Below are 27553 nucleotides of genomic sequence, written 5' to 3' on the forward strand. Positions count from 1 at the left end.
CCATCGATTAGCTCCCAATTATTAGAGAGCAGAGAGTAGGTGTGATGTTTGTTTTTCCATTCCTAGGATACTTCACTTAGGATAATGGTCTCTGGTTCCATCCAAGTTGCTGCAAAAGACATTATTTCAATCCATTGCCTTTTCATTGAACTGTCTACAACTTTCCAGTCATTCTAATGCCTTAAAAGCAGGTTGCTGTAATGTGCTCCAGAGGCGCCTGTATGGCCACACTCCCCACCTCCACTAACACACACGTGAGTCAGCATGTGTCTGGCTCCCACCCAGAGAGGGGAGGCAGCCCAAGTGCACAGAGCAAATCAGAGCAGCGCCCAGGCTCCTGCCCCTCTCCAGAGCTCCTGCTGCTACTGCTCCGCCAAGCTCCTCCTCACCTTCCAGCACTGGTTTTAAAAAAAACCCACACAATGGTACTGATTGCATAAACTGCAATCAAAGAATTCCAACTTACAGAACAATGTCTAGTAAAAAGTGAAAGCTGTTTTTTGCACCCTTCCTTGCTCTTTTCCTGCTACGACAATGAGTCCAGTCATCCTCTGTGGCGTATGTATCATGCTCTGTAAACCTGTATCTTGCTCTTGCCCTACAATCCTATCTTTCTCTCAATAAATCTCATTTTCCTGCAAATACTAGGCAGACACTAGGTTGGAAACACTCAAGCTGTCTCTGTACCTCACTTCCACTTTCTGTCCAGAAATAGTGCCTCCCCATGTTGGGGAATGGAGTTCTCTGAAACTATTTGGGTCTGAGGGCTGCCCAATTCTTTAATTGTACTTTTGTTCGATTAAACTCTGTTAAATTAAAAAAAAAAAAAAGCGAAAGCTTCCCCTCCAGCCCATCTTCAACCTCATTTCCAGAGGTAGCTGCTGTTAACTAAAGGGTGACAGTTCTTCCAGACGTTTGTGTATGTTCTAGTCTACATACCTGCAGATTTTTTTTCCCAGAAAACTAGCCATACTATATATATTGCTCAGCAATTCACTTTTTTCCCTCACATATATCTTTTCATGTCACATAGAAAGATTCAACTTTTTTTTTTTCTTAGCAGCTTCATCATACTGCATACATGGTGTGGGGTTAATTTCGCTATCCCTATCGCTTATTCTCTGTTCCTTTGCTGATGGACATTTAGGCTGTTACCAATTTCACAATATTTCCAACAAGACTGCAGAGAACATCTTTGTGTTAATATCCTGTGGCCCTATGCTAGTATTTCCGTCTGATAAACTCTTATTAAGGGAGAGTGCTAGGTTAATTTTGACCTATCTACCAAGTTACTACAAAAGGTTGTGCCAACTGACACGGCTACCAGCAGTGCTAGAATGTGCCGTTTCCCCTCAACGATGCTGCAGAAAACTGCCACGGCCACTCGCGCAGGAGGCCACTGCAGACCCGCGTCTCCTCCCGACTTCCTCTCTTCCCTCTTCTTTCCCCTTCCACCCTGGCTGGATTTCGTTGTCTGGGCATGAAGGTCAGACATGTCCAAGGATGAGAAGGGGGAAGCAAGAGACTGAACCAACAGGAACACACCTCCATGAATATTCCCTTCACCTTGACGTTCCTCAGCCCACTTTTCTTTTTTCTTTTTTTTTTTGAGACAGAGTTTCACTCTGTTGCCCAGGCTAGAGTGAGTGCTGTGGCATCAGCCTAGCTCACAGCAACCTCAAAGTCCTGGGCTCAAGCGATCCTCCCTCCTGCCTCAGCCTCCTGAGTAGCTAGGACTACAGGTGCACGCCACTGAGCCTAGCTAATTTTTCTATTTTTTTTTTTTAGTAGAGATGGAGTCTTACTCTTTCTCAGGCTGGTCTCCAACTCCTCAGCTCAAGCGATCCTCCTGCCTCAGCCTCCCAGAGTGCTAGGATTACAGGTGTGAGCCACTGCACCCAGCCAAAAATAAGATTCTTTAAGACCCCTAACTCACAGCAAAGAGAACAATTTAGTTTCTTCAGTAATAACACTGATAATCATTTTGTGTTTTCTGGATGTTTTACCATAAAAATAGATAAAGACACCAGCTACATATCATCCGTTGTTCAAGTTTATTTAAGTTGTTTTGATACACTGACAAATAACATAACATTTTGTTTATAACTCTCCCTCAAGAGTCAGCTTAAGCCAGAGATCCTCTTAAAGCACACACACACACATACACACACACACGTGCACACAAGAGAGGCAAGTACAAAAATGTAATCCCACCAAAGTGCATGTGAATGAAAGTGCAAAAAAGACTTCATTTTCAAACTCTGAGATCATTCTCTCTGCTTCAGAAATTAAACAGAAAGGTCTCCCCTGCCCTAAGCCGGAGCTGAGCAGGGGCAGGGCGAGGCTGCCAGGGGCCAAAATGTAAGTGGCACCTGTTGCTAGAGAGCAGGGCAGAGGGCAAAGGGCAGAGGGCAGTAGGAACTGCTGCCAACCCCCTCCCCCTCTCTGTGCTCCCAGGTCAAGATGCAATGATCTCATCTGGGGACAGAGTGGGCATGAAGGGACAGTGGGGTACACAGAAGGCAGACTTCTTTCCACGTATTAATGATTTGGTTTCTTGACAGAAAGGTTGACATCAGTGCAGAAAGTGCCGAGGCATCAAAGTCTAGGGGCCTGGGGACGACTTCTCCACTGCCCTCAGTCCATCTTGCCTTTCCCACAGACAAGCATCAGGAGCTTGGCAGATCTGCAGGGCAAAGGCTGTCCAGCCCCTCCCCGGAAGCTGTGAGGCCCCACAGCACCAGCCTTAAGTACCTGCTGCCTTCTCCTCACACCACAAAGTCAGTGCGCTTCTCTCCTTTTGTGGAGGAGCAGACTGAAGACAAGGAGCTGATGAGTTTTGCCACCACGTAGGCAACCAAGATAAAAGAGAGGTTTAGACTGGCTCCTCTGTACTCTTGGCCAAGGGGGCACCAATGCCACCTCTGTACATCCAACCTTCGCCCTGAGGAGCTCCCAGGAAGGCTGTGCTCAAAGCCACCTCTCAGGGTTGAAAGGGAAAGAACATCTGAAGCCCTGTGGGAGCTCAGCAGGGGGCTGAATGGCTGTCCTCAAAAAGCTGTCTGGCCTGTGTGAGAGAGGGGTCCCTACTGGGCCATGGCAGGAAATCAGCAGAGCTTTGGGTTTCCCACTTGTAAGGAAAAAATAAAGCTACACTTTTTAATGACAATAGCCCTTGATATTTTCCCAGCACTGAGCTTCACATCTGCACCCTGTCAAACACTTCTGAGAGTGCCACACAGACACACATCGCACACGATTGAGAAAAGGGGTCTGGGGAAGGACAGCCCCTGGCCCCACACCCTGCAGGCTCATGTCAGCACCTGGGGGCACAGGAGCTTGGCGGTGGCTCCTCACCTCCCTGTGGGGCTGGCTCCTGCCAGGGGCTCTGGCCCTTCCCCCCAGGCTGGGAAGCAGGTTTGGCAGTGGCTCAGTGGAGGCTGGGCCCCCACCCCAAGAAGTTGAAGTCCCAGAGCCCGAGCAGGAACCCAGCTGGCAGTGCAAGACAGATGGAGAGTGGCAAGGAGGGCTTAAGGGACCTAGAGAATTCAGATAGAAGAGTTCACCTTCCCAACTCCCAACTTTCAGTGGCCTTTGTAAGACTTCTCAAGAGCAAGTGGTAAACATTTAAGAGCCAGACTGAAGGTGATGTCATGTGGGGAGTGTGCTAGACAGAGTGCTATATTCTCATGGCAGGAGGCCTGGCAGGCCTGGGGCCCTCACCCCATGGGCAATACCTTGGCTGAGGCCCATGGCTGCAGAGAGGATGCTATGCCCAGCTTTGGACACCACCATGCCTACTGGAGCTGCCCCTCTGGTCAAAGACCCAAGATTGTCTGACATACCCATGGGCTGGTCTCCTGGCCAGGCTTCCTCCTCCCCAGACACAACACGGGAAGGGTGTGTCGGAAACATCAGTGGAACCTCAACCTCTGTCAGTTGTGAAACAGGCTCTGACCACCTGCTCATCTGCTGGAACTAGGACTTGACATGGGACACAAATGCCAACTAGTCCAGCACTGGGCCTGTTTAAGAAGGCCTCTTGGCTCAGAATCCCCCATTTCTGGGCAAAAGGGAGAAAGGCAGCCAGAGACTCCCAATGGATCATATGAAAACATGTTTCTGAGGTTCACACATCTAAGGGGGAAGAACTAGTGGGTTCTGGCTGGGGGTATCACCCAGGAAACCAGGAAGCAGGAATGAGGGCAGCAAAACAGGCAGATAGAAAGGGAGGAGGTGACTTCAGGTGTAAATATGTTCATGGCAGGGTCACTTCTTAGGAGGAAAGGAGCCAAGGAGAGAAAAGTGCGTGGAGATGCCAAAAAGGGGCAAGGACCTCAGATCAGAGGACTCCTGCTCTACCAGACTCCTCTTAACCATTAAGAAAAAGACCCTTTGGTGATAAAACAAGTCAGCTGGGGGTGTGGGGCTACCAGAGGCAGGGCCTCCAACCTACTCTATCAGTAACACCCCGGCCAGTCACACTCTCACTGGTGCACCTGATGGCAAATGAGCCCCAGGACCCCGGGGCCAGGATCCCACCCTCCCTGGGCTCCTCTGCTCCCATGCACCTTCTAGGAAGGACCAACCCTGGTCAGATACAGAGGGTGGGGGCACAGTGGGGTATAGGGATGCAAGTCAGGGAGGAAGTATCAGCTGGAGAGGGAGGCCCAGCAAGGAGGAGGGCCCAGCCCTGGGCCAGTCACTTTAAGGTGTCATCAGCATTTTTGAACATGAGAATGGCGTTATAGATCTTCAAGGCTGGGCCCAGCTTGACGCTCATGATCTTCACAATGTCCGCCTGTGTCAGCAAAAGGAAGGCCTCGCCGTCAATCATCTGAGGGATGGGGGAGGGAGGTGGAGAGTGGAAAAGGTGGGAGGGTCGCAGAGAAGGGGTGAAGGAAAGGTGGGGATATGCATGGGGAGTGGGGAGGGGAGGAAAATGGGCGTAAAGGAGGTGGGGGGAGGGAAAGAAGAGGGAGGAGGAAGAGGGAGGAGGAAGAGGAAGGGTGAGGAGAAAGGAGGAGGGAGGTAGAAAGGAAAAAAGGAAGACAGCAATGGGGACGGAGAAGGAAAGAAAGATAGCCACTGGTTTCCCCATGCTCTCATACACGTACTCTCTCTCTCTTTCTGCTGACTGGTCTGAGTTTCAGCATTTGTATTTGCAAAATGTCTTTTGAGTACCATGGACAGTGGCTTCGAGAAACCTGCTGCTGTCCCCATGTGACCCCATGGTCAATCTTAGTGTTGCTAACAGCAAGACAAGCAGACACTGTGTGGATTGTATGATGTAGCATGAGGTACACAGAATCATCTATGAGCAACTTGCTGAAAGCCGGGGCAAGGGAGAGGGAGAGAGAGAGAGAGAGAGAGAGAGAGAGAGAGAGAGAGAGAGAGAGACAGAGACAAAGACACAGAGAGAAATTTAATCTGAATCTAACCAAGCCTTTGGATCTAACTTTCAATTTATAGGAAATACAGGGGATAGAGGAACAATTTAAGCGACACCAAAGAAAGCAATGAGACAAGCCCAGAAAAGCACATTCTTCAAGACTTTAAAAAGTGTCATTAAAAAAGGAAGAAAAAAAGAGAGAGAGAAGGGCCTATTCTAGAATAGAAGATATTTAAGAGACCTAAAAACCAAAATGAATTATGTGGGCCTTATTTGGTTTTTGGCTCAAAAACTGCAAAAAACATTTTGAGACCACTGGGGAAATATGAATATAGACTGGGTATTGGATAATATAAAGGAGTTACTGTCAATTTGTTAGGGATAACAATATTGTGGTTATGTGAGACAGTCCTTAGTTTTTAGATGCAAGCTCAAGCACTCAGGGGTGAAACGCCATGTTGTCTATAATTGATTTAAAATCATGTCATCCAAAAATGGGTGAAGCAAGCATGGCAACTTGGCAACTGTCAATTCTAGCAGATCAGTACGTGGGTAGAGTCAGGGAGGGAAGAAGCCAGCTGAGGAGGAGGGAGTGGGATGACAAGAGCTGGGGAGGAGGATGGGGCCGAGCCAGGGGACCCCATTTTTGAGGAGGTGCCATCCTCCTATGCTCAATCCTCAAGAATCACAGCAAATGGAACACTTCTATGTTATTTCTTATGTGCCAGGCACTACTCTTAAGCACTTGTCATATATTAAGTCTAAATTTAATTCTCACAGCAACCCTACGAAGCAATATTAATATCACCCCCATTTTACAGATGAGAAGACTGAAGCAGAGAAGCTAAGGAATTTGCTCAAAACACACCTAGCTTGTAAGTGCTGTCCTGTGCTCTTAACTACCATGAATGTGGGTAGGGACTCCTAGGGACACGATTCATCCACCTCAGAGGGTGATATTCTCATGGGCCTGGCGCGGTGGCTCATGCCTGTAATCCTAGCACTCTGGGAGGCCGAGGCAGATGGATTGTTTGAGCTCAGGAGTTCGAGACCAGCCTGAGCAAGAATGAGACCCTGTCTCTACTAATAAAAATAGAAAGAAATTAGCTGGACAACTAAAAACATATATAAAAAAATTAGCCAGGCATGGTGGTGCATGCCTGTAGTCCCAGCTACTTGGGAGGCTGAGGCAGAAGGATTGCTTGAGCTCAGGAGTTTGAGGTTGCTGTGAGCTAGGCTGATGCCACGGCACTCTAGCCTGGGCAACAGAGCGAGACTCTGTCTCAAAAAAAAAAAAAAAAAGAGGGTGATATTCTCTCCAAGACTGGCCCTGCCCACAGTTCCATGTGAGCCTTCCTTACAGCCAGTATCACAGACTGGACGACAGACCCTTCCCCAATCACTGGGTGTTTTCTTCCTTGGACCTCTATGCCCCCTGGCCCCCTTCCTGGCAGGCCTTCCCACTGTCAGCATGCTGGACCCCAGTGCTTCTCCCGCCATTTGGAATTGCCCACTCCTTCCTCCTTGCCTAGAGCTCTCAGAGTTCAACAAACTCCACTGAATTGTACGAGTTTCTTCATCTGTATTCCAGGAGCACAAGAGGGCTGCTTATCTGACATGTGTGAGTGCTCAGTAAATCCTGAAAGAACAAATAAAAGGATCTCTGGGCTGTGGTGACGGCAGGCCTGTATCTCACAGAGGCTGGCAACCTTAGAGATTAAACGAGGTGGGGGGCAGCAAACTTCTTACGTCTGTCCCCCAGCAGCTCTGAGAAAAGTTACCTGGTCCTTTCCTATCCACTAACCAAGGAAGCTCTGAAAACTGGCACTTCTAATGGCTAAACACCTTCCCAAAGAATGAAAGAAAGAAAATGCCTAATAGCCAAATGCCCCTGATGAGATTATCTGCATTATGCTTCCTTTCAAACACCCTAAAATGACCAACTCAAGTGAAAAGGAGCCTCCCTGGTCTAAGATTTCTCCCTGTTCTCACAGAGTCTGCCACTCCATGTCTCTCCAGTGCTTCCTCGATGGGGAGAAGGGCCAGGATCCTGAGAGCTGTGGGGAGCACCTGCCAGCCAAGTGGCCATCCTAGGAAGCAACCCCCCTCAACCCACGGCGACCTCTCTGCTGATCCCAGGCAGATGTGTCTGCACAGAAAACACCCAGATCCAGACACCTGTGCTGGTCAGGCTCTGGGCTTCCTTCTTGATGGTCCCACTGAATCATAAAGCCTGTTCCAGGAAGATGTCAAGGCTGTCACCTGTAAGTGACTTTGACATCCTGAAGTTCAGAATATGAAGGAAAGGAACTCCAGGCAGAGTTAAGTATGGATTCTTCCATGAGTTCATTTATCATCATCCAGAGGGGTGGGGAATCTGCAGGATGTGGTCCTCCAGATCCCCAAGTAGAGCCCCTCGACCAAATCCAAACTTCACAGAACAAATCCCTTCATTAACATGTGTCCTGTAAAATTTGGATTCAGTCAAAAGGCTGCACTCAAGGATCCAGAAGGCTACATGTGGCCCCAAGGCTGCAGGTTCCCCACCCCCACTTGGCAGTTTGAGGCCACGTAAAGGGACAATGGGATCACATCAGAAAATATAAGATGTTGCATGAGTGCTGATATGTATGGGGAACTCTGAGCCATATGATCAGGAAAAAGGTTATGTTCTGACCTTGAAGATGAAGTCAACAGGAAAATGGACAAAATGAGCCAAATGCTCCATCCTAAGCAATGACCTGCAATGCTGTGGAGTCCTATCCACGGAATTTCTACAAATGGAGGTAACCTGGAGAGATCCATATGCAGAATGTTTAACATCAGCCAAGCTAAAAATCTAATCAGTACCTCCAAAATTTGATTGATGAGACTTCTCTGTTATCACAACAGAAAGGTGTGGTCCACCAGGAGCCCAAGGTAAAGGTACATTCCGGGAGCAAAAAGCAGCCAGTGTTCATCTGGCCACACAGCCAGCAGAGCCCATTGGCCCCTCAGTTCCCCTCCTCCTCTGAGCTCCTAGGACACCCCCACACACTTCTCTCAGAGCCCTCACCACACTCCACCAGAAGCAGCAATTTATAATTCTGTGCCCCCTACTATGCAGGGAACCCTAAGAACAAGGACCTCTTCTCATCTACTTTGGTATCATACCAGCTTATACTGGGGCAGGCACAGAGGTTTGCTTACATTAGATAAATACACAAAGGCCACAATAAAGATAACTAAGAGAGGAATGGACAGACTACCCTTAGGACCCTGGGTACAGACCACCTGTAAGACCATCTATCTGCTTTGCTCTAATTTCTCACTCATGAAGCAACCCTCTGATGACTGGTCTGTATTCTGGATGGAGATCATCTTGACTGGTGTCCCTGAATGTCCAAACTCAGTTAAGCCAGAGAGAGCCCGCTCCCTGGAGAACAGTCCTCCCTGGGGGTGGGCACTGATGACGTGGAACAGCCCCGGGGATGGTAATCCTCAGGCCCCACAAAGGTCCCGCTCCACTCTGAGACTCATTTGATGCTAGTGGTCCACCAGTACACCTCCCTCCTTGGCCGTTGTTTTTTTGTATCACAGACCATGCTGAACCAAGAGAAATAGCAGATGTTCCTAGAAGAGACATCCCTTGTCCCAGGAAGGGGAGAAGGCAAAGGCAAGCACAGGTTGGAGAATTAACTCTTGTGTAGTTCTACAGTTGGCTGAACAACTATGCTTAGAAAGTGTTGATTTATGACCTGTAAACCTACAGGAAGATCTCAAATGGGGTACCATATTGTTCTTTTGTCTCATTAAATGTATGGCAAAGACTTGGACAAAGATACAGAAGCCTTAGCTATTAAATGTGCAAGTTGTAGGAGGTTGGAAAGGCTTACTGTCATAGATGACGGAATCAAGATTTAAAACAATAAAGCTATGAAACCAACAAGATAACATTTAATAGGGTAGATGTAAAGTTTTATATTAGGTTAATTTTTTAAAAGCCCAGTAGTACAAGGACACACTGGAAAACTGGGTTTGACTATAGTTGACATGAAAAGCACTCGGGGACTTCGTGATACCCAAACTAGTGTGATGTGGCTGTAATAAAGCTAGTGCAGATTTAAGTTTTGCTAACAAAAATATAGGGTTTAAATCTAGGGGAAGAGAAAACAACCCAAATATTTGTTAACAGGAGAATATTCATATTCATAAAATGGAGCACTACTCAGCAATAAACAAACTATGGGTACATGTAACTAAATGGAAAAACCTTAAGAACATTACAATGGGCAAAAAGAGACAGACCCAAAGGAGTGTATGCTATATGATTCCATTTATATGAATTCAAGAACAGGCAGACTTATTAGTGGAGAAAAAAATTTTAAAAAATACATAAAAATTTCTCCTGAGGTCTTTATTGGAGAAAAAAAAAAAAAAAAATAACAGGCAAAGTTAATATACAGTGCTAGAAACCAGAACAGCGGTTGTATTTTGGGGTGGGGACTGACTAAAAGGGCCTGAGAAAACTTTCTGGTATGATGGAAATGTTTTATATCTTGATCGAAGTGTTGGGTTCACCTTCAATAAAACTTGTGTAATTGTACTTTTAAGATATGTGCATTTCACTCTACATACATTTTATCTCAATTAAAAAAAATCTAGTGCAGTGGCAGCTCAAAATGTGTTCTATGTTGCCCAGAGGGCATCAGAAACAGGCAGTTCAGCTTTGGGCACACACGTGAAGACAAGAAGATCACCAACCGAGATGGCAAGGAAGGACCTAGAATGAGGAGGAGTTTAGGACCTCCACCACACAAGGACTACATGAAGAATCTGGCTGTGCTGGGCCTAGATAAAACCCTCTTCCAGGGAAAGAGGAGCCGGCTACTTTCTTACAGGCATCTGACCTGGAGTGGGAAGCTATGGGCAGCTGAGACCAGCTTCCTGGGTAAGGGGGATGCACAGGAGGGATGTTTGTATTCTTTGGAAGGAAGCCCTAAACAAACTCAGGTCCCTTCCAGTTTCAAACTCTACAAATGAGAGTCATGATAAAGTTCTTTATTTAAGGGCAACTACGCATTAAAAGTCAGAACTACCACTTATTGTGCCCCCACTGTAGCAGGCATTCTGGTATAGTGAAATGATTTATATATTACTCCATAATATTGCTATATAATATATATACTAGTGATATACAAGTCATGTGCCACATGACGACATTTCAGTCAATGATACACCGGATTTATGACAGTAGGGAGCATATATAGAAACTTGATATGTGGCACTTGATATGGGCACTGTAGATCAAGTAGGGGAAAACTTGATATTCAGTAATGTTGGGACATTTGGTTTTCCATATCTATATCTATATAATATAAATACCATCTAGGTTTATATAAGTGTACTCTATGATATTTGCACAACAAAATTGGCTAACGATGCATTTCTTAGAACATATCTTCATCACTAAGTGATATGACTATAGTTACACTAGAAATTCTGGGATGAGATTCATTCATCATTTCCAATGCTCACAATGGCTCTGCAAGGTAGACTTCATTATACCCACTTTATCTCCATTTTACAGAGAAGAAAATACAGGCTTAGAGACAATAAACAGCTAAAATTGGCAAAACTGGGATGCAAACCCAGACTGTCTCCAAAGTTGGTGTTCCTTGTTTATCTACAACTCACTACTTTCTTTTTTTTTTTTTTTTTGAGACAGAGTCTCACCCTGTCACCCTGTCTATAGTGCAGTGGTATCATAGCTCACTGCAACCTCAGACTCCTGGGTTTAGGCAATCCTCCTGCCTCAGCCTCCCAAGTAGCTAGGTCTACAGTTGTGCACCACCACGCCCAGCTAATTTTTCTATTTTTTGTAGAGATAGGGTCTTGCTCTTGCTCAGGCTGGTCTTAAACTCCTGAGCTCAAGCAATCCTCCTGCCTCGGCCTCCCAGAGTGCTAGGATTACAGGCGTGAGCCACTGCACCCAGCCATACTTCTTATCTTTACTAAGCTCCTAGGTCTTGATTTTAAGTGTGTATTAGGATCCTTGCTGTGATAGCAATACCTGCGCCATTCAAAATATGCTTTAATTACCAGTCATACTGGATTAGAGAAAAAATATACTTTAATTTCTTGGAGCATCGCCGATGAAGCTATGTTTGGCAAACAAAGGACTGGGCAGAGGAGTAAATGGAATCCTATCTCCAGAATGTCTTTTCCTTCCTGAAGATGATCTGAACACACAGGGTCCCCAAGCTGGGCCACAGTCCATACCAGATTTTTCCCAGAGATATGGGTCACTCTGTCTAGTCTTGCCTGGTGGGGCAACAGGGGTCCCTCCCTAGCTGGGGCAGTGCTGAGGAGGGCACCTGCTTCCTGCCGTCTCAAGGACACAGTGACCCCAGCTTGATCTCCCACTCTGCACTTGCACCTCACCTCATCTTTGAAGACGCGTGCTTGGTCCTCACAACCTGTCAGGGTCTGAACAAAGCCGAAGACCTTGGAAACCAAAGAAGACACATTGACCAGGGGACAGGGTTTGGGAGTGTGGGGAGGGGCTGGCCTACACGGCCTGGGTGCCTTCTGGGCTGTGCCAGTACAGCCTTTTCTCGTCAGCCTATGAGGATCCTTGGGTCTCTCTGCAGGCAATTGTGCAAGGTGGGGCCCCTTGCTCCTGAGGCCCAGAACTGAAGCCTGCCCCTCCTGCTGGACATCTGACCGGACTAGCAGCATGGCCCCATCCCCACCCACCACGGTGGGCCTATTGGGCAGTGTCTCAGTCAGCCCTGCTGGGCAGCCAAAAGGGACAGGACAGGAAGGACATGCAGGAGGTAGTGTCAGGAGTGAGACTGGGCCCTACCTGACCAGAGCCTTTCCTGGGCCCTCCCATCAGGGCATGGTGAGAGGGAGAAGGAGGGGAGAAGGACAAGGAAGGTCCACTTGCTCCTCACCTCATCGATGGTCCATTTGGTGACTGTCGAGGCTGAGATACCTGCCACTCCTGGCAGGAGCTTGCAGTGCTGCTCCCAGCACACTGAGAGTGAGCGGTCAGGGTGGGCAGACAAGGCAGACATGAAGAGGGACTGTGGCATGACACCAGGGGTGAGTGCTGGAAAGCAGAGGCAGAGGCTGGCGGGCTGATGCTGAGAACTAACCTGGCGTCTGAAGCCTGCTCACACCCAGGCCGCTCAGGAGACTGGCTGGAAGGGCAGACAGGACCATGGGCCCCTCTGATAGTCAGCAGAGCCAAGAGGGTGAGCCACACTCCTGACTCCCCACTCGGTACTTGCTCGCTCTGGTCAAGTGGGTCCCTTACTTTATAGAAGCTCAAGTCAGCTGCTTGGAATGACCCTCAACCCCTTCTCTCTGAGGCTGTACCACTCTGGGCTCTACAAGGATGCTCCCTTGGAGCTGCTGCAGCATCTCCAAAGACATCATTCTTTAGATATCATGCATCAAAATTGTCCCCAACAGCCAAACAAGCTCAGCCCCAACGTCAGAAGTCCATTATTTGCCCTTCTTTTTCAAAATCCTTTGGGGCCCCGACCAACTCTCTCAGAGCCATGGTGATTCTGTTTCAGAATCACAGTCACCCTGACCAGTCTGAAGGCCATCCCTCCAGCCACTGCCACTGCCCCAAGCTCCAGTTCCTCCTCCCTCCTCTACCACTCTGGTCTGCACTACCACCACTCTGGCACTAGAGGGTCCCCTAGACCCACCCACCCTCAACTCCACGATGCCTGTTGCTTTGCTTCCTGATCTGCTTCTGGGATCCCTGGCTCCTGACCTCTGGCCTCAAGTGTCTCTACAAGGCTGCTGACTCAGCTCAGCTGGGCCTCGGCCTCCTCCTCCTCCTCCTCCTTAGCCAGGCCTGGCACTTGCCCGCTTGGACTTCACCCATGTCTGATTACTCTGACACTCCCAGCCCCGCCCACCTCTACCAGCCTTGCCTGGCCTTTGGCAACAGTGCCACTCTCCCATGGGGCTTGCCCAGCCTCTGCCCACAGTCCAGGAGAGCTTGTTCTTTCTTATCCTCTTAGTGCTGATTCCAGATGTTTATAAATGCAGCACCTCCAGCACCCTCTTCTCAAACACCCTCGCTGCTGGCCAGACTGTCCTGCCCTTTCCCCTTGGTGTCACACCCTTTCAGTATGGCTCTTCTGCCCCTCACACTCACCCGCAGAGCCTCTGGGATTCCATCTCCAGCCCCACTGACCACTCCTCTCCTGTGGCTCTGCCTCCCTGCTGCCCTCACTGCAGACCATCTAGCTGTAGGTCAGAAATGGCTGCTCTGTTTCCTTTCAGCAGCTGATACTCCTGGGGCCTGAAGACTAAGCCCAGCCAAACCCTGTCCTCTCCAGGCAGCCCTCCCCATGGAGCTGCTCACCCGCAAACCCCAGAGCCTAAACTGCGAAGGGCTACCCCCGGGTGCGTGACAAGCTGCCTCCAGAACAAAACCCAGAGTGACCAGTGTCCCTTCTGTGCAAGAGGTCCCTTGCTTGGGCAGAGGAGCCCTGAACAGAGTCAGAGACCTGGGTTCTGTCCCCTGCTCTGTCCTTGAAGCTCTGGGTCAGTCTTTCCTCTCCCTCTCCGGCCAAAGGCTCAGCCTCTGGCAAGTCGTAACTTCCCAAGAATTCTACGGCATAATTTTGGGATGAACACAGTAGGCAAGTGCCCTCTGATGGTCAGAACTGAGTCCTGCCGTGGAAGCTGACAAGGTGTACCAGGGGCAGGTAGAAATGCCCGCTGCAGTTTGATCCTCAGAAGTACTCACTCTGAGGGCCTGGGGGCCAGCTGAGACCCTCATCTCTCAGGCCTAAGGCTGCAGAAATTACTTCTGTTTCCACCAAGAGCAGAGAGTACCGAACAGCAAAAGGAGTCAGGCAAGAGATTCAGACTGCTAACACCAGCAGGGAGCTGTGCTAAGCACTTTCCATGGATCACCACACTGCAGCCTCTCACCACATCACAAGGTGGGTACTATGATCACATAAGGTGGGTACTATGATCATCGGCAGTTTACAGATGAGGAAGCTGAGGCTCAGAAAGTGGTATCACCTGCCTAAGGTCTCACATCCTGTACAAAAGCAGTCTGACTTCAGGGCTGTGCTTTTTTTTTTTTTTTTTTTTGAGACAGAGTCTCGCTCTGTTGCCCAGGCTAGAGTGAGTGCCATGGCATCCTCCTAGCTCACAGCAACCTCAGACTCCTGGGCTCAAGCAATCCTTCTGCCTCAGCCTCCCGAGTAGCTGGGACTACAGGCATGAGCCACCATGCCTGGCTAATTTTTTCTACATATTTTTAGTTGTCCATATAATTTCTTTCTATTTTTAGTAGAGACGGGGGTCTCGCTCTTGCTCAGGCTGGTCTCGAACTCCTGAGCTGAAAGGATCTGCCTGCCTCGGCCTCCCAAGTGCTAGGATTACAGGCGTGAGCCACCACGCCCGGCCCCCAGGGCTGTGCTTTTAATCACTAGCTTACACAATGCCCATGTTACAGAAACTGTTTCTGAAGAAGAAATGGAACAGTCTGGGTCCTGCCCAAGGGCACTGACCCAGGTGATTTCTCAAGGTCTCTTCTAGCCTTAAAACGACAAGCACTCAGTTCAACTGCGGCAAGACTGCCAGCTTCCTTGCTGTGTATCAGGCCTTATACTGGTGGCTAAAGACATGAAATAAATTTGCCACTCATCAGAGAGCTCACTCACTCTGTCCCTACCCTTGGAACATATTATGGCCTGAACTGTGTCCCCTCCTAAATTAATATGCTGAAGCCCTAAGCCCCAGTACCTCAGTATTTGAAGAAAGGGTCTTTAAAGAGGTAATTAAGTTAAAATGACGTCATTAGGATGGGCTTTAATCCAATCTGACTGGTGTCCTTATAAAAAGAGACACTTGGACGTACAATGAGATACCAGGGATGCTTGCACACAGAGCAAAAACCATGTCAGAACACAGCAAGAAGGCAGGCACCTGCAAGCCAAAAGAGGCCTCAGAAGAAACCAAACCTGCTGACAACTTGATCTTAGACTTCTAGTCTCCACAACTGTGAAAAACAAATTTCTGTTGCTTAAGCCATCCAGTCTGTGGCATTTTGTTATGGCAGCCCTAGCAAACTATTAACATAAGGGGGTTGAGGAGTGAACTGACATTTGAGTTAGTTGCTTTATGTCTATTATACCAGCAGCAGTAGAAGAAGTCAGATCAGATCAGAGTATGAATCCCAGCTCTGCCCCTCATAAGGCTAATGACCCTGGACAAATGACTTCACCCTCTGAGCCTCACATTCCTCCTCTCTCAGAAGGAGAGAACAATACCCTTATTATAGGATGCTCGTGAGCATTAGAGACAGTCCATGTAAAGCACCTGGCACAGTGCCTGGCTCACAGTAGGTGCTCAGTAAATGGTAGTAGTAACCACTATTAATTCAGGTATTGACACCTGAAAGGCAGGTTTTACCCACGGTTTCAAGTGAGGAAACTGAGGCTTAGAGATGTTATGTGACTTCCTCAAGGTCACACAGGTAGAAAGTGACAGCACTGGCCTCCTTCCCAAGAATCCTAGAATCAGGGAAGAGCACAGCCAGGGGCATCATCCTGCCTGACAGTGGAGAACCAGAGGCCCAAAGAGGCTCTGGCCTTTGCCACTGACTCTCACCAGGGGGAAATGAGACTGGAACCCACGGGCCCTTAAGGCCCCTTCCCATGCTCTTGCTACTGCTCTGTGCTTTCAAAGGACCTCAAACAGAGAGGCAGCCTTCCTTCTAGCTTCTCCCACTCTAGGCAACCCTGGAGTCTCATCCCACCAATTAGAGCACTCACTGTGAATACTTTGTGTAGGACATGGGAAGAGATGACCTGAACTTACTCTGGAAATCTTCCTGCGGAATCTTCTGAAACTTGGGAGGGCGTCCAATTCTGGAGAGAGAGGGACCAGGTCCATCACAAGGAATCTGGCCCAAGACGACACGAGGCCCCACACCCAAGAAGCCCAGGCCTTGACTCCCTGGCCTCCCTACCGGCCGTGATGGCGAGGCTTCTTCCTAGGGGACGGGCCTGAGAGATTCCTCTTGCGGGCTGAGGCCTCTGTGTCAGACAGCTCTGCTTTCAGCCGGCTCTGGTTCCTCTCGGCCAGTGGGCAGCCCGACAGGCAGTGGTGAGCTGTGAACTTGCCTGTGACATGGCCAGAGCCGTCACAACCAGGAGTGGGGCACTTCCTGGGGAAAAAGAAGGCTTAAGTTGGGCTGAATCCACTCGTCCCCACCGAGGCCTCCCCAATCCTGGCTCCATCTGGAGGAGTCTTGGTGAACCCCAACCAGCTGTGCACAACAGGTACAAAGCAGACCTTCCTTGAACAACAACGAAGGAAAACTCCTCTCAGCAGGAGCCCTTCGCTCACCGGTGGTGAAAGCTGTATTTGGAGGTCCTAGTGTTGGGCAGGTTCCGATAGCTGAGAGAGGGACAGTTCCCAGGAGAGGCAGAGCTGGACTCTCTGGGGCCTGGAAGCACAGAAAGAAAAGGGTCAGCATGAAGTCCTGGGGACAAGGAAGGGCAGGGAAGGAATGGTTTCCATGGGGGAGATCAGCACAAGGAACTAGTTCCCCAGGGATGGGGGCCCTAAGCTAGGCTGTGATACCACTTTCTGCTCCTAGATACCTGCCCCTCTTTGGGGAAGGAGGGCTTGGCTCTCATGTGCTTTGATGAAACCTATAGGCCATGCCTTCAGTCTCTGACAGGAGAATCCTCAGGAAAAAAATCAATGCAGAGATGGTGTGGGCATATTTGTCCCTTAGAAGCCACATCAGGCAGATTCATTTTATCATCAGTTCTTTTCCCTGTTTTCATCTCCAAGGATTTGGTAATTTGTTTAAGGCTCTGCTCATGCTTGGAGGAGAACATTCAAGAAGGGTCAACACCCCACGTGAGACAGATGTGGTGGCAGCAGGGAAATAAGGGGAATCCTGAGGTTGAGAATGGGTCTGAGCAGTCCAGTGACCTGAACTCTGACCCCTGCCTGTGTAAAGGACCAGAATTTTACTTAAGGAAGCCAGTATTTCCTTAGCAAACCAACGCATGCTCGGTGTAGCTCTGCTAGATGCTGAGAGAAACCAAGTATATAAATACCCCCTAAGCACTTGCAACCATGTGAGCTTGCCCCTTCACACCTCAATACCCCAAACCCAACAACTAGGGTAGCCAGAAGCACTGCTTAGTGAAGCAGACAGTCCTAGGGTGGGACAGATGGGGGATCCCGGAGCTCATGGTGGGCACCAGAGCCCTGTGTCATACCTGGGCAGGAGCGTCAGAGCCTCCTGGGCAAACTATAGGAAGGGAGGGTTGTCAGAGCTTGGGGGGAAGGGAAAAGGTCAGAGTGCCCTAGGGGTACACACGGAGAGGAGGCTGCAGGGGATGTCCTGTCTTGGAGCACCAGCCCGCAGGGTGGATGTCTGGGTGGTCAGCGTCGATCCAGAAATCATAGCCATGACTCCAGCCATCAAAATGGAGCTGGGGAGAAAGGTCCTTGGAGGTCAGGTGTTCCTCATAGAGCCCAGCTCAGCCAGGAGGTCCTCTAGGCTCCAGGAGGCTCTCCCCATCCCCAGGGCCTGTCAGAAGCAAGATTCTGGATTGAAAGAACCAGGGAGCCAACCCTACAGTAATTGGTCTTGGCCACATTTTCCAAGGGCTTCACTCATTAAGTCACTGGCATCCCCCATCAATCCTTGGGTGGGACAAGGATTATTAGACCCATTTCATAGATGAGAAGGTTAAGGTTCAGAGATAGGTCTAAGTCAGCAAAAATAAGTCACAGATGAGGTGAGAATGAGATCCAAACTCTTCAGCCTCGCCTCTGTCGTGCCATGCTCTTGACCTCTAACCAGTCTACAGGATTCCTGCCCAACTGGTCTGTCCACTCCCCTAGCCCTAGGGTCCCCAAGCCACCTTTATCCGATGGTCTTCCACATCTTCCACGCTGGCCACACGGATCAGGGCTGGGTTCCTGCGGTCCACAGCCTCCAGCTTCATGTTGACCAGGAAGCTGTGAGGGGGTCGCTGCAGGGGGACAGGTCCCTTCAGGTCAAGGCCCAGCCCAGCAGAGCTGAGGCCCTGAGAAGGGAGCCCAAGTGCTGTGCCTGGGGAATTGTGGCCTGCCCAAAGAGGGAGGCCCGGGCCCCACCCGAGCTGGCCAAGTACCCCACATCTTCCTGAGCTCAGCTCTAGGGGACAGAGTGCTGACTCACCACCTTGAAGGCCCAGGTGGGCACAGCAGAGGCCCCAGTTTCTTCCAGATATTTCTCCCAACAGAAGCTGTCAGGGTCTGGGTAGTCTGGAGGAGAGGATGAGAGCAACGCTGAGCCATCCAGGTGTACTGGGGGAGCTCCCTGCCCCTTACACAGGTCCAGGAACACAGAAGGGGCGGAGGCCCTGGGAGTAGAATCTCCCCCAACACCCCCTCAGCCAACTCCTTGCACTGGGCTCCTGAGGCAGATGGGTAGAAACATGTAAGGCGCCACCACAACAGGTGGTCTGGGGACTCTGGCTCCTGTCACCCTTGGCCTGCTGCTCCCACTCCAGCCCCACCTGAACCTTGATTGCACTCGGACCAGTGTAATACTCCGGGGAGGAAGGACACATTTCCTTCGCTTTAGGCTCCTTGCTCCCTTGCTGAGATGGTTATCTAACTTTCTTCCCCTGCACTTCAACAGAGTCAGGGTTTGACAAGACTCTATTAAAATCAAAGCTGAGGCTCCAGGGCATATCTGTCCTCTCACCCTGACCCTAAGAGCCAGCTAATGAGGCACTAGTAAGGTGTCGGGGAAGGGGACCAGGCCTGGGAGAGAGCCTTGCTCAGCCTGCAGGGTCACCTTGTGGAGGGGTAAGGGGCTTTCCTTCCTTCTGGCACCAGCCCACCGGGTGGATATAGGGGCTGCTGGGATCACACCTGAAACCCAAGAATACGTCATTGTCCCAAGAGCAACTTTAAAGCCCTGAGCCTGCTGCCCTCTGACAGCATGGCCCAGGGCCCACCCTCTTCCCATTTCTTAGTGAGAGGGAGACAGATGGCTGATGACAAAGTTAGAACATTGCAACATTAACTAAAAACTCTAACACTACCATAATATCTAAGGGAAAATCATGAATCACAGGGGTTTGCTCATCTTAACCATGGTATTTTTAGATGAAACATTTATTACTGAGCAATGTTTCTCCTGATACAGCTCAAATCCATTATCCCCCACCCCAAACAAGATCTGCATGTTGGGACTGGACCAAGTGGGCCACATGGTGCCTGAGGTGTGAAAGCAGCTGCCCCTGTCCCCCACCCCCAGGCCATTGGGCCCTCCCACTACCAGTAGTCGTAAGTATCATCCCAGTTGTCAAAGTGCACCAAGAAGCGGCTGTCCACCACGTCGGTCACACTGGCCACACAGACGAGGGACGGGTTCATGCGGTCAACAGCCTCCAGCTTCATGCCCACCTGGAAGCCCAGGGGTGGGGGGCTCTACGGGCAAGAAGAGGGGCTGCCATGGCCAGGGCTAGGCTGGCTGGCACTAGCCCAGAGCCCACTGGCAAACAAAGGAGTAGGTTCCCTAGGAGGACGGCCTCAGGCTGGGAAGTGGGGGGGGAGGAGGGAGAAATAGCTAGGAAAGGGAGTCCCTCCAATGCAGAATCGTAACCTGAGCTCTGAGCCACTCAGGAACTTCTGGCCTCCAGAGGCAGCCTGACTTGTGGCAGAAGCTGAATGCCTGGCAGGAGGTAATGCATTCACCCTGAGAATCTGGCAGGCCAAGTACAAGTCTTCCCTACCTGGACAAGCCTGGCCTAGCTTGGTCTAAGGTAGCTGTGGCAATACCGGGGTGGTTGGGGGAGGGCTGACACCTATGGCACAGAGTGGGGAGGAAACCAGCATAAACTGGACACCTGCCATGTAGCAGGCAGAAGTTCCCTTGACCTTTACAACAACCCTACTACATAGATATTGTTATTCTCATTTTAGAAATTAAATAACTTGACCTGGAACACAATGCTAGTAGTCAATGGCGGGGCCAGGATTTAAACAGTTTGACTTAAAAATCTGCATTCCCTGTCACAACAGCAGGTGGGACTCCACCTGTTCCCTAAGAACTTTCAGGTATGGACTCTGGGGCTGGAATGAGTTGGGGGAATAACTTTCTGCCTGGACAGCATGGGGGAGTCTCCAGCCCATGGGGACCCTGGACCTTCAATATGGTAATATTGTTAGTGGGGGTTCCCTATATCTCTGACCTTTTGCTTGGGGTTATGTGAGATACTTCAACTGCTGGATAAGCTGACAGCTGCCCTGAACAGAGGAAAGGACAAGGAGTAAGGTGTTGGGAATGAATGGAAGAGCCTCAATGTGTGTCAAAAGGGAGAAGAAAGAAGCTTCCAGAACAAAGGCTTTGACTTTATACCAAAGAAATCCAGAGTGAACCAAAGCAAGAATATTTGAGCAACAACATCTCAGTGCCAGGCTGAGGCACTGGGCCAGGGGCTCCAGGGGGTGTGTGCAGGAGAGGATTTCCACAGTAGGGAAGGAGGGAGGGAGATGGGGGAACACCTACAACCAGCTTCCACCCTGGGCCCTGCCCAGCTGTGCGTCTCCCATCTGATATGAGAGACCAGAACAAAGCTGAGAGAACAAGGGGACAAGTTCTCTTCTGATACATCAGGTACTCTGGGCCGGCTGTAGTAGCTCTGGCCCAGAGGGTGATGTCCACTCTCACTTGGGGGCACTCACGTGGCTCTGGCTCACAAACAGGTGCTTGGGGGCAGCCTGAGCTCTTGTGTTGCGCAGGTACTGGCTCCAGCTGAACTCCTCCTCCTTGTAACCTAGGCCCCTCGGGGGGGAAAAACAGAGCACCGTGCAGAGGCTGGGCCATGGCGAGGGCACCCCACACCGAAGCAGTAGAATCAGGCAGGCCTGAGGACCCTACAACCCTCAAGAACTTGCCCAGAGACCTCCTGCCAAAGCAGGACCTGACCTGGGTGGACACTCAAAGGCAAGGGCAAAGCAGAAGCCCTGGGGCTTCTAGCCAACTTGGCCCTGGGGGCAGAGTCGTATCAAGATGCAATAAAGAGAGGCTGGCTTTGGAACAGGGTACAGGGTGAGAAAACCCAAGAGCTAGAAGTGGGGACCCAAGCGGAAGAAGGGATGAGTCTGAGGACTCACTGCTTCACCATGACCAACCCAGCTAGGCCTTACCTTTGGGAGGCTGTAGCTTGTGCCCAGTCTTCTCAAACCAGCCAGCAGGGTGAATGTCAGGGGAGTTGGCATTGACCCAGAAGTCATGGCACTCGGAATACCCATCAAAGTGCAGACGTAGGCGGTAGCCACACACCTGGCCCCATGAGGGGAATCACAGGGACTCCAATATCAGCATTTGCCCCACACCCTGTTTCCCACCTCTCCTGGCCCAGCCTCCTGGTCTCAGGGGCTCTAATGCCAGGAGGTTCCCCAACCCCACCTTTCTTTGCCCCCAGGTTTCCCCATCCTGAACTCGGCCCCACACTCTCCATTCTGCAGTGAGGACAGTTCATGTACTCATGAGCCCTGAGTGCCGGGTGCAAGACAGGTGGACTCTATGACATCCTCCTGCCCTTTGAGCCCTGGACAGAACTTTAAGGGCACTCACCACAGCTCAGGACCCTGATGACCTGTCCTCCTCCTACTGTCCCCCACTCACACACTGTGCTTTGGTCTTGCTGAGCTAACAGCAATTCCTCGAACGTGGCGGTCTGTTCTGTGCCCCAGAGTCTCTGCTCACTTTGCTTCTTCTGCCTGGAACTCCCTCCTCATAACTCCTCTCTCAGGACTCAGCAAAGGCGGCCCTTCCTCTAAGCTTTCCCTGTCCCCTCAGGTAGAACTGACCACTCCTTCCCTGTGCCACCCTGCTCATGTCTGTCACCACCCCCGTGGCATGTCACTGACGTTTATCTGTGAGCTCCTAGAGGACAAAGACCTTGTTTGACTCATGTCAACATCCCTGGCCCTTGCATTTCCTCAAGGGCTCCCAGCATGGACGGCATATGCTCATTCAGTATCAGCACCATCCCCTAATACTTCATCTGGTTTTTGTGCTTTTTGTTAAGCTTTCTGTGTGTTCCAATTTAACCTCCTACTAGACCATGTATGCTCTGAGGGCAGGGCAGTGCCTCCCTCCCTGTCCCCAGCAGGCTCCATCACTCTACCCCGAGAGCCATCGTTAACAAGGTGGTACCATGCCCCAGCTCACCTCAGCCACGGTGAGGATGAAGTACATGGACGGGTGCTGAGGGTCAATGCCTTCCAACTTCATCCCCAGTTTGAAGCCATTCTTGTTATGAGTGACTGCCTGGGACTGTCAACGCACAGAGTGGAGAGGACCCAGCTTCCATCCAGCCTTAGCCTTGCCTAGTGGGCTTGGGGTGAAGGAGCTGCCTTTAGGCCCCACCCGCCTGGTATTACCACGGGGGCAACTTATTTGGGGATCTTTACTGCAGGGAGCCTGGGAGGGACAGAATAGCTCCCAGGTCCCTTGAAAAATGTGGGCTGAGTCAGGGCTGGACTCAAGGGCTCTCTCTTGCTCAAGTCATGGAAAGTTCAGTGCTGAATTGAGTTGAGTTGAGTTGAAGGCACCAGGATTCAACAGTCTGCAGGTCTGCAGGCCCAGTGATGGGTAAGCCTAGGTTCCATCTCCCTATTTCTTCCCACCATGGCAGCCTCTTATGGCAGGCCCTTGTCCACTCTGGGCCCTAACCAGTCTCTCCCTCTTTCATTTGGCCAGTCCATTGAGGAATGTCAGACACAGAACACATCAGAAGGTCTAAGTCTGGTGGTAAGTCCCCAGACTAGGAAGATAAGCTCTTCCTATGTGGAAATCGTCCAACTCACGTCCTGGAAGAGGCTGACTGGGGCAGTGATGGCCTTCTGCTCCTCTAAGTAGGACTCCCATGACCAGCCTTCCTTCTTCTCACCTGTCGCTGTGGAGAGGAGACAAACAAGCTGATGTATGACTTTCCTTAATTTCCCTGACCAAATTCTTTTCTTTTTATAGACAGGGTCTCACTGTGTCACCCCAGAAAGAGTACAGTGGCACAATCACAGGAGGTCTTGAACTCCTGGCCTCAAGTGATCCTCCCACCTCGGCCTTCTATCTTAACCTCCAAAACAAACCTTTGTCTTTTGTAACATGTACCCTCTGGTCCCACACAGCCATGATGGTGCCAGATATGGGGGCTCAGACCTGAGGTGAGGCTCAGTCTCAGGTGAGGCTGTCCTAAATCCTGCCCGTCCCTCCCCGAACCCTGGGCCACTGTCAGCAGTACTTTGTGGGTTTTTTTTTTTTTTTTTTTGAGACAGAGTCTCCCTCTGTTGCCCGAGCTAGAGTGCCGTGGCGTCAGCCTAGCACACAGCAACCTCAAACTCCTGGGCTCAAGCAATCCTCCTGCCTCAGCCTCCCGAGTAGCTGAAATTACAGGCATGCGCCACTATGCCCGGCTAATTTTTCCTACATATATTTTTAGTTGTCCAGCTAATTTCTTTCTATTTTTTTAGTAGAGACAGGTTCTCGCTCTTGCTCAGGCTGGTCTCGAACTCCTGAGCTCAAACGATCCTCCCGCCTCGGCCTTCCAGAGTGCTAGGATTACAGGCATGAGCCACTGTGCCCGGGCAATCAGCAGTACTTTGGATCACACAGCAACTAACTGAGATTACAAAGTCTCAGCCACAGAGAAACCCTGCTCTTTGAGATGTAACATAGGACAAAGCTGAGTGACAAGTCTGTACTGAGGACTTAATCACATTGCCACCTAAGCTCAAAAAGAAAGGAGGAAAAAGAGAAATGAGAGGGAAAACAAAGAGGAAGAAATGGAGGAGAAAAGACACAGAGAAATAAGAAAGATTTTTTTCAATTCTTCTTCCTCTGAACACTTATGGGCACATACAGAGACATAAACAAATGTACATATGTGTGCTCGGTGGGCCCCCACAGTGGACGGACTGATTGTGCAGCCCTTCCAGACATACACACGCTGTGCGCGCACACACACACACTCAGGTGCACACATTATGGTCAGGGCCTACAGCCAAGGTCCTGCCCATACCTCGGAGTCTCAGGCTCCTGGGGAGGGGAGATGGATTCCCCCCACAGAACCTTCAGTGAGCCTGAGATGAAGTCCTAGCTTCCAACACAGAAGGAAAATACCCTTTAAAGGCTAGAATAGACAGTTACATGTAAGGTATGGTGACCAGGTCAGCCTGAGATGCCTTCAACTAAAGGCCACAGATAACTAAAGAGGCAATAATTCAAAAGAATCAATGGGTATCACTCGGGTAAACAGCTCCAGCTTCTTCTGGAAACTTCTATGTCTCTACTTTGTCACCTGTAAAATGTACATAATTTCATCTACCACAGAGGGCCATTATGATGATTAAGAGATGCTGTGTATAAAAGATCCTTATGAAATACACTCGTGTTACTGGTCCTTCCTGAGTCTTCATTAAGTCTGCCTGACTTGGATTCTAGCTCCGCCTCACCCTGGTTACCCCTTGGCTACTGCCCTGGATCACTCAGGCTTAGAGTGGTTTGTCTCTCAGAAAGATGCTCTTTTCCTTTGTTGAAATCTAAGTGGCTAGAAACATCTGTCTTACAGCTACCTAAATTTCTTGCCACTGTACCAAACCTTGAGATCCCAACTACCTGATCCAGTTGGGCCAAAGCAAGTATTTTGTCCATCAGCTGATCAACTGAGCCATCAAACCCTCTCAGAGACACGCCAATCTAGTGCACATCTCTTCCGACTATCCTCTGCCCTGAGTGAAACTTGGATTGTCCCTTAGAACACATCACCTACTATGTTCCCTCAAAAAACCCTCTAGTTCTCCCATTCAGTCTTCGTCCATCCTTACTGAGCAGGGAAAAGAGAAGAGAAAGTAGACTTCAGGATGCCAGGTTAGCATCGCCTTGCTGTTTCTTCCCACTGGGATTCCACATTACCCTGCATGATACCCCTTTACTGTTTTCAAATCTCCACTATGACCAAGCCCTTCCCAATACCCATTTCTTCTTCCCTGGATGACATTCTTCTTTCCTTCACTCTTCCCAACCCATCACATAAGCTAAGGAGCTGACTACTTGCTAGAGTTCTCAGCTCAGGCACCTCTGCTACTCCTTGGTGCTTCAGTTCTGAGTTCACTTTCCCTTAGCCATACTCCAACGTGGCCAAGCTTGAGACCCCCAGGCCACAGCAGGCACCTCTGACCAGCATACCCTCTCTAGTACCATCTTTTACCCTACCACCCCCAACTTCCCTCCCTGGGCCTGTATCATCTTGATATTCTCACTAGTCATAACACATAAAAAGTATAGTCTTCACAGTTTACCATCATACACCACTTCATTTTACCTTCACCATTCCTTTTACCACTTAGTGCCAGAAACTAGGGGTATAGAGATGCCTCAGAGATTTCATACACATGTCCTCCTTTAGTCCTCACAATGCCTTGAGGTGATAGGGAGGGCTCACAGTAACCTCTTTCACAGATGGGAAAAGAGATTAAAAGTAATCTGCCGGAAATAGGTCTGACCACTAAACCCTCCAGTAATTACTAGATTCCTTTCCTGACCAAGCCCCCAGCCAACTCCAGTTTCCTGCATCCTTTTTCTAGTGGTGAACAATGGATTGTCCCCTAGGCATGTCCCCAAGCCCAAATAAGACCCAAAGCTCCTGTGCATGGTTGTGCAATTTGTGCATTGTATAGATGCCCAGCCAAGGGGGTGAACTGGGGCTGAAATCCAGCCTGGGCTTCTTGCCAAGCCATGTGGCTGAGTCTACTGTGAAGAAAGGTTGCCTTTTTCTATAATGATTGGTCTGCTCAGAAGAGGCACCTTTTTATAATTTGTACAAAGGCACCATATAGACTAGCTGTGGCACTGATCCTCTTTCAACGTCCAGAAATGCTCCTCTGATTATTCCTGCTTCCTTACACCAGATGCTCTTGGCTAGCACTTTCTTTGGAAAGCTCAGCCTGTCCAAAACCAAACTTGTAACTTCTCTGCCAAAGCCTATGGCCCCTTCATATTCTTTATCCTAGTCAATGGTACAACCATCCATTCATGCAGTTGCACAAGCCAAAAACTTGGAAGTGATCCTTTATGCCTCTTTTTTCATTCCTTAGGATCTTTCAGTCCTGCTGATTCTAACTCCTAGATAGCTCTTGAATCTACCCCTACTTCTCCACATTTACTGTCCTTGCTTTGAACCTAGTTTAAAAGTCTCTTAACTGATCTCTCTGCCTCAGATATTTATTCTATTGCCAGAATATTTCTAAATTAAAAACGTGTTTATCTTTGCTTTAAGTTCCACAGTGGCTTCTCATTTCCAACCAAAAATAAAAAATCTAAACACCTTTCTATGGCACACAAAGCCCATGGTGAACTGGCCACTCTATCACTCCAGTTTCATCATGCATTTCCATGCCCCTGTGTCTCTGGGCCTTTGCACAGACTGCTACCTCTGCTTCAAAGATCCTGAGCCCGCCTTGTCCCATCCTCCTATCTTTTTTACATTTTTTAACACTCAGTCATAGCTCCAGCACCTAGAGAAGAGGTGGTCAACAAATGTTTGTTAAATAAGGATGGATGGATAAAATTTCACCCCACTTACCCTATGAAGCCTTCCTTGACTCTAGGAGGCAGAGTTTGTTCTGTGACAGTCTCTTGTATTTATATATCCCAAACACAACACATATCATACTGTTACATAATAACTACCTGTGTACTTATCCATTTTACACCCTACACTCTGAGCTCATTAAGTGCTAGTAATGTGTTTTGTATACTCTGAACTCTTAGCATCTATTTCAGTGTCTGGTACTCTGGTACAGAGTAGGCACTTGTGATTGTTAAATAAAAGAACAATAATGAGGCCGGGCGCAGTGGCTCACGCCTGTAATCCTAGCTCTCTGGGAGGCTGAGGCGGGTGGATCGCTAGAGGTCAGGAGTTTGAGACCAGCCTGAGCGAGACCCCGTCTCTACTAAAAATAGAAATAAAAATTATCTGGACAACTAAAAAAATATATATAGAAAAAAAAAAGAAGAACAATAATGGAAATACTACATATCAAAAACTGTGAGATGCAGCAGTACCTGGAGGAAAATGACAGGTTTAAATGAACACA

At 49.5% G+C, this 27553-nt stretch overlaps 1 protein-coding gene across 5 annotated transcripts in view; it reads right to left on the bottom strand.

Moving 5' to 3' along the window:
• Positions 1-2039: 2039 nt before the first annotated feature.
• Positions 2040-27553, bottom strand: part of L3MBTL1 (L3MBTL histone methyl-lysine binding protein 1) — a 39417-nt gene continuing 13903 nt past the window's right edge. Inside the window, exons 8-22 of one of the 5 annotated variants that reach the window (XM_045528904.1) lie at positions 23267-23355; positions 22629-22733; positions 21599-21734; positions 21134-21225; positions 19725-19876; positions 19239-19315; positions 18615-18700; positions 18316-18426; positions 17766-17880; positions 16775-16874; positions 16395-16592; positions 16244-16293; positions 12331-12488; positions 11816-11878; positions 2040-4801 (exon numbers count right to left, since the gene is read on the bottom strand). In XM_045528904.1, coding sequence (XP_045384860.1) covers positions 4703-4801; positions 11816-11878; positions 12331-12488; positions 16244-16293; positions 16395-16592; positions 16775-16874; positions 17766-17880; positions 18316-18426; positions 18615-18700; positions 19239-19315; positions 19725-19876; positions 21134-21225; positions 21599-21734; positions 22629-22733; positions 23267-23355 — 1631 coding nt within the window. In that variant the 3' untranslated portion in view covers positions 2040-4702. Of the gene's footprint in view, positions 4838-11450; positions 11879-12330; positions 12489-12534; positions 12580-16243; positions 16294-16394; positions 16593-16774; positions 16875-17765; positions 17881-18315; positions 18427-18614; positions 18701-19238; positions 19316-19724; positions 19877-21133; positions 21226-21598; positions 21735-22628; positions 22734-23266; positions 23356-27553 lie in introns of those variants that run through there. The other 4 variants (XM_045528903.1, XM_045528902.1, XM_045528901.1 and 1 more) reach the window with 4 other exon arrangements.

Source organism: Lemur catta, chromosome 17 (assembly GCF_020740605.2).
Source record: "Lemur catta isolate mLemCat1 chromosome 17, mLemCat1.pri, whole genome shotgun sequence".
Lineage (NCBI taxonomy): Eukaryota > Metazoa > Chordata > Mammalia > Primates > Lemuridae > Lemur > Lemur catta.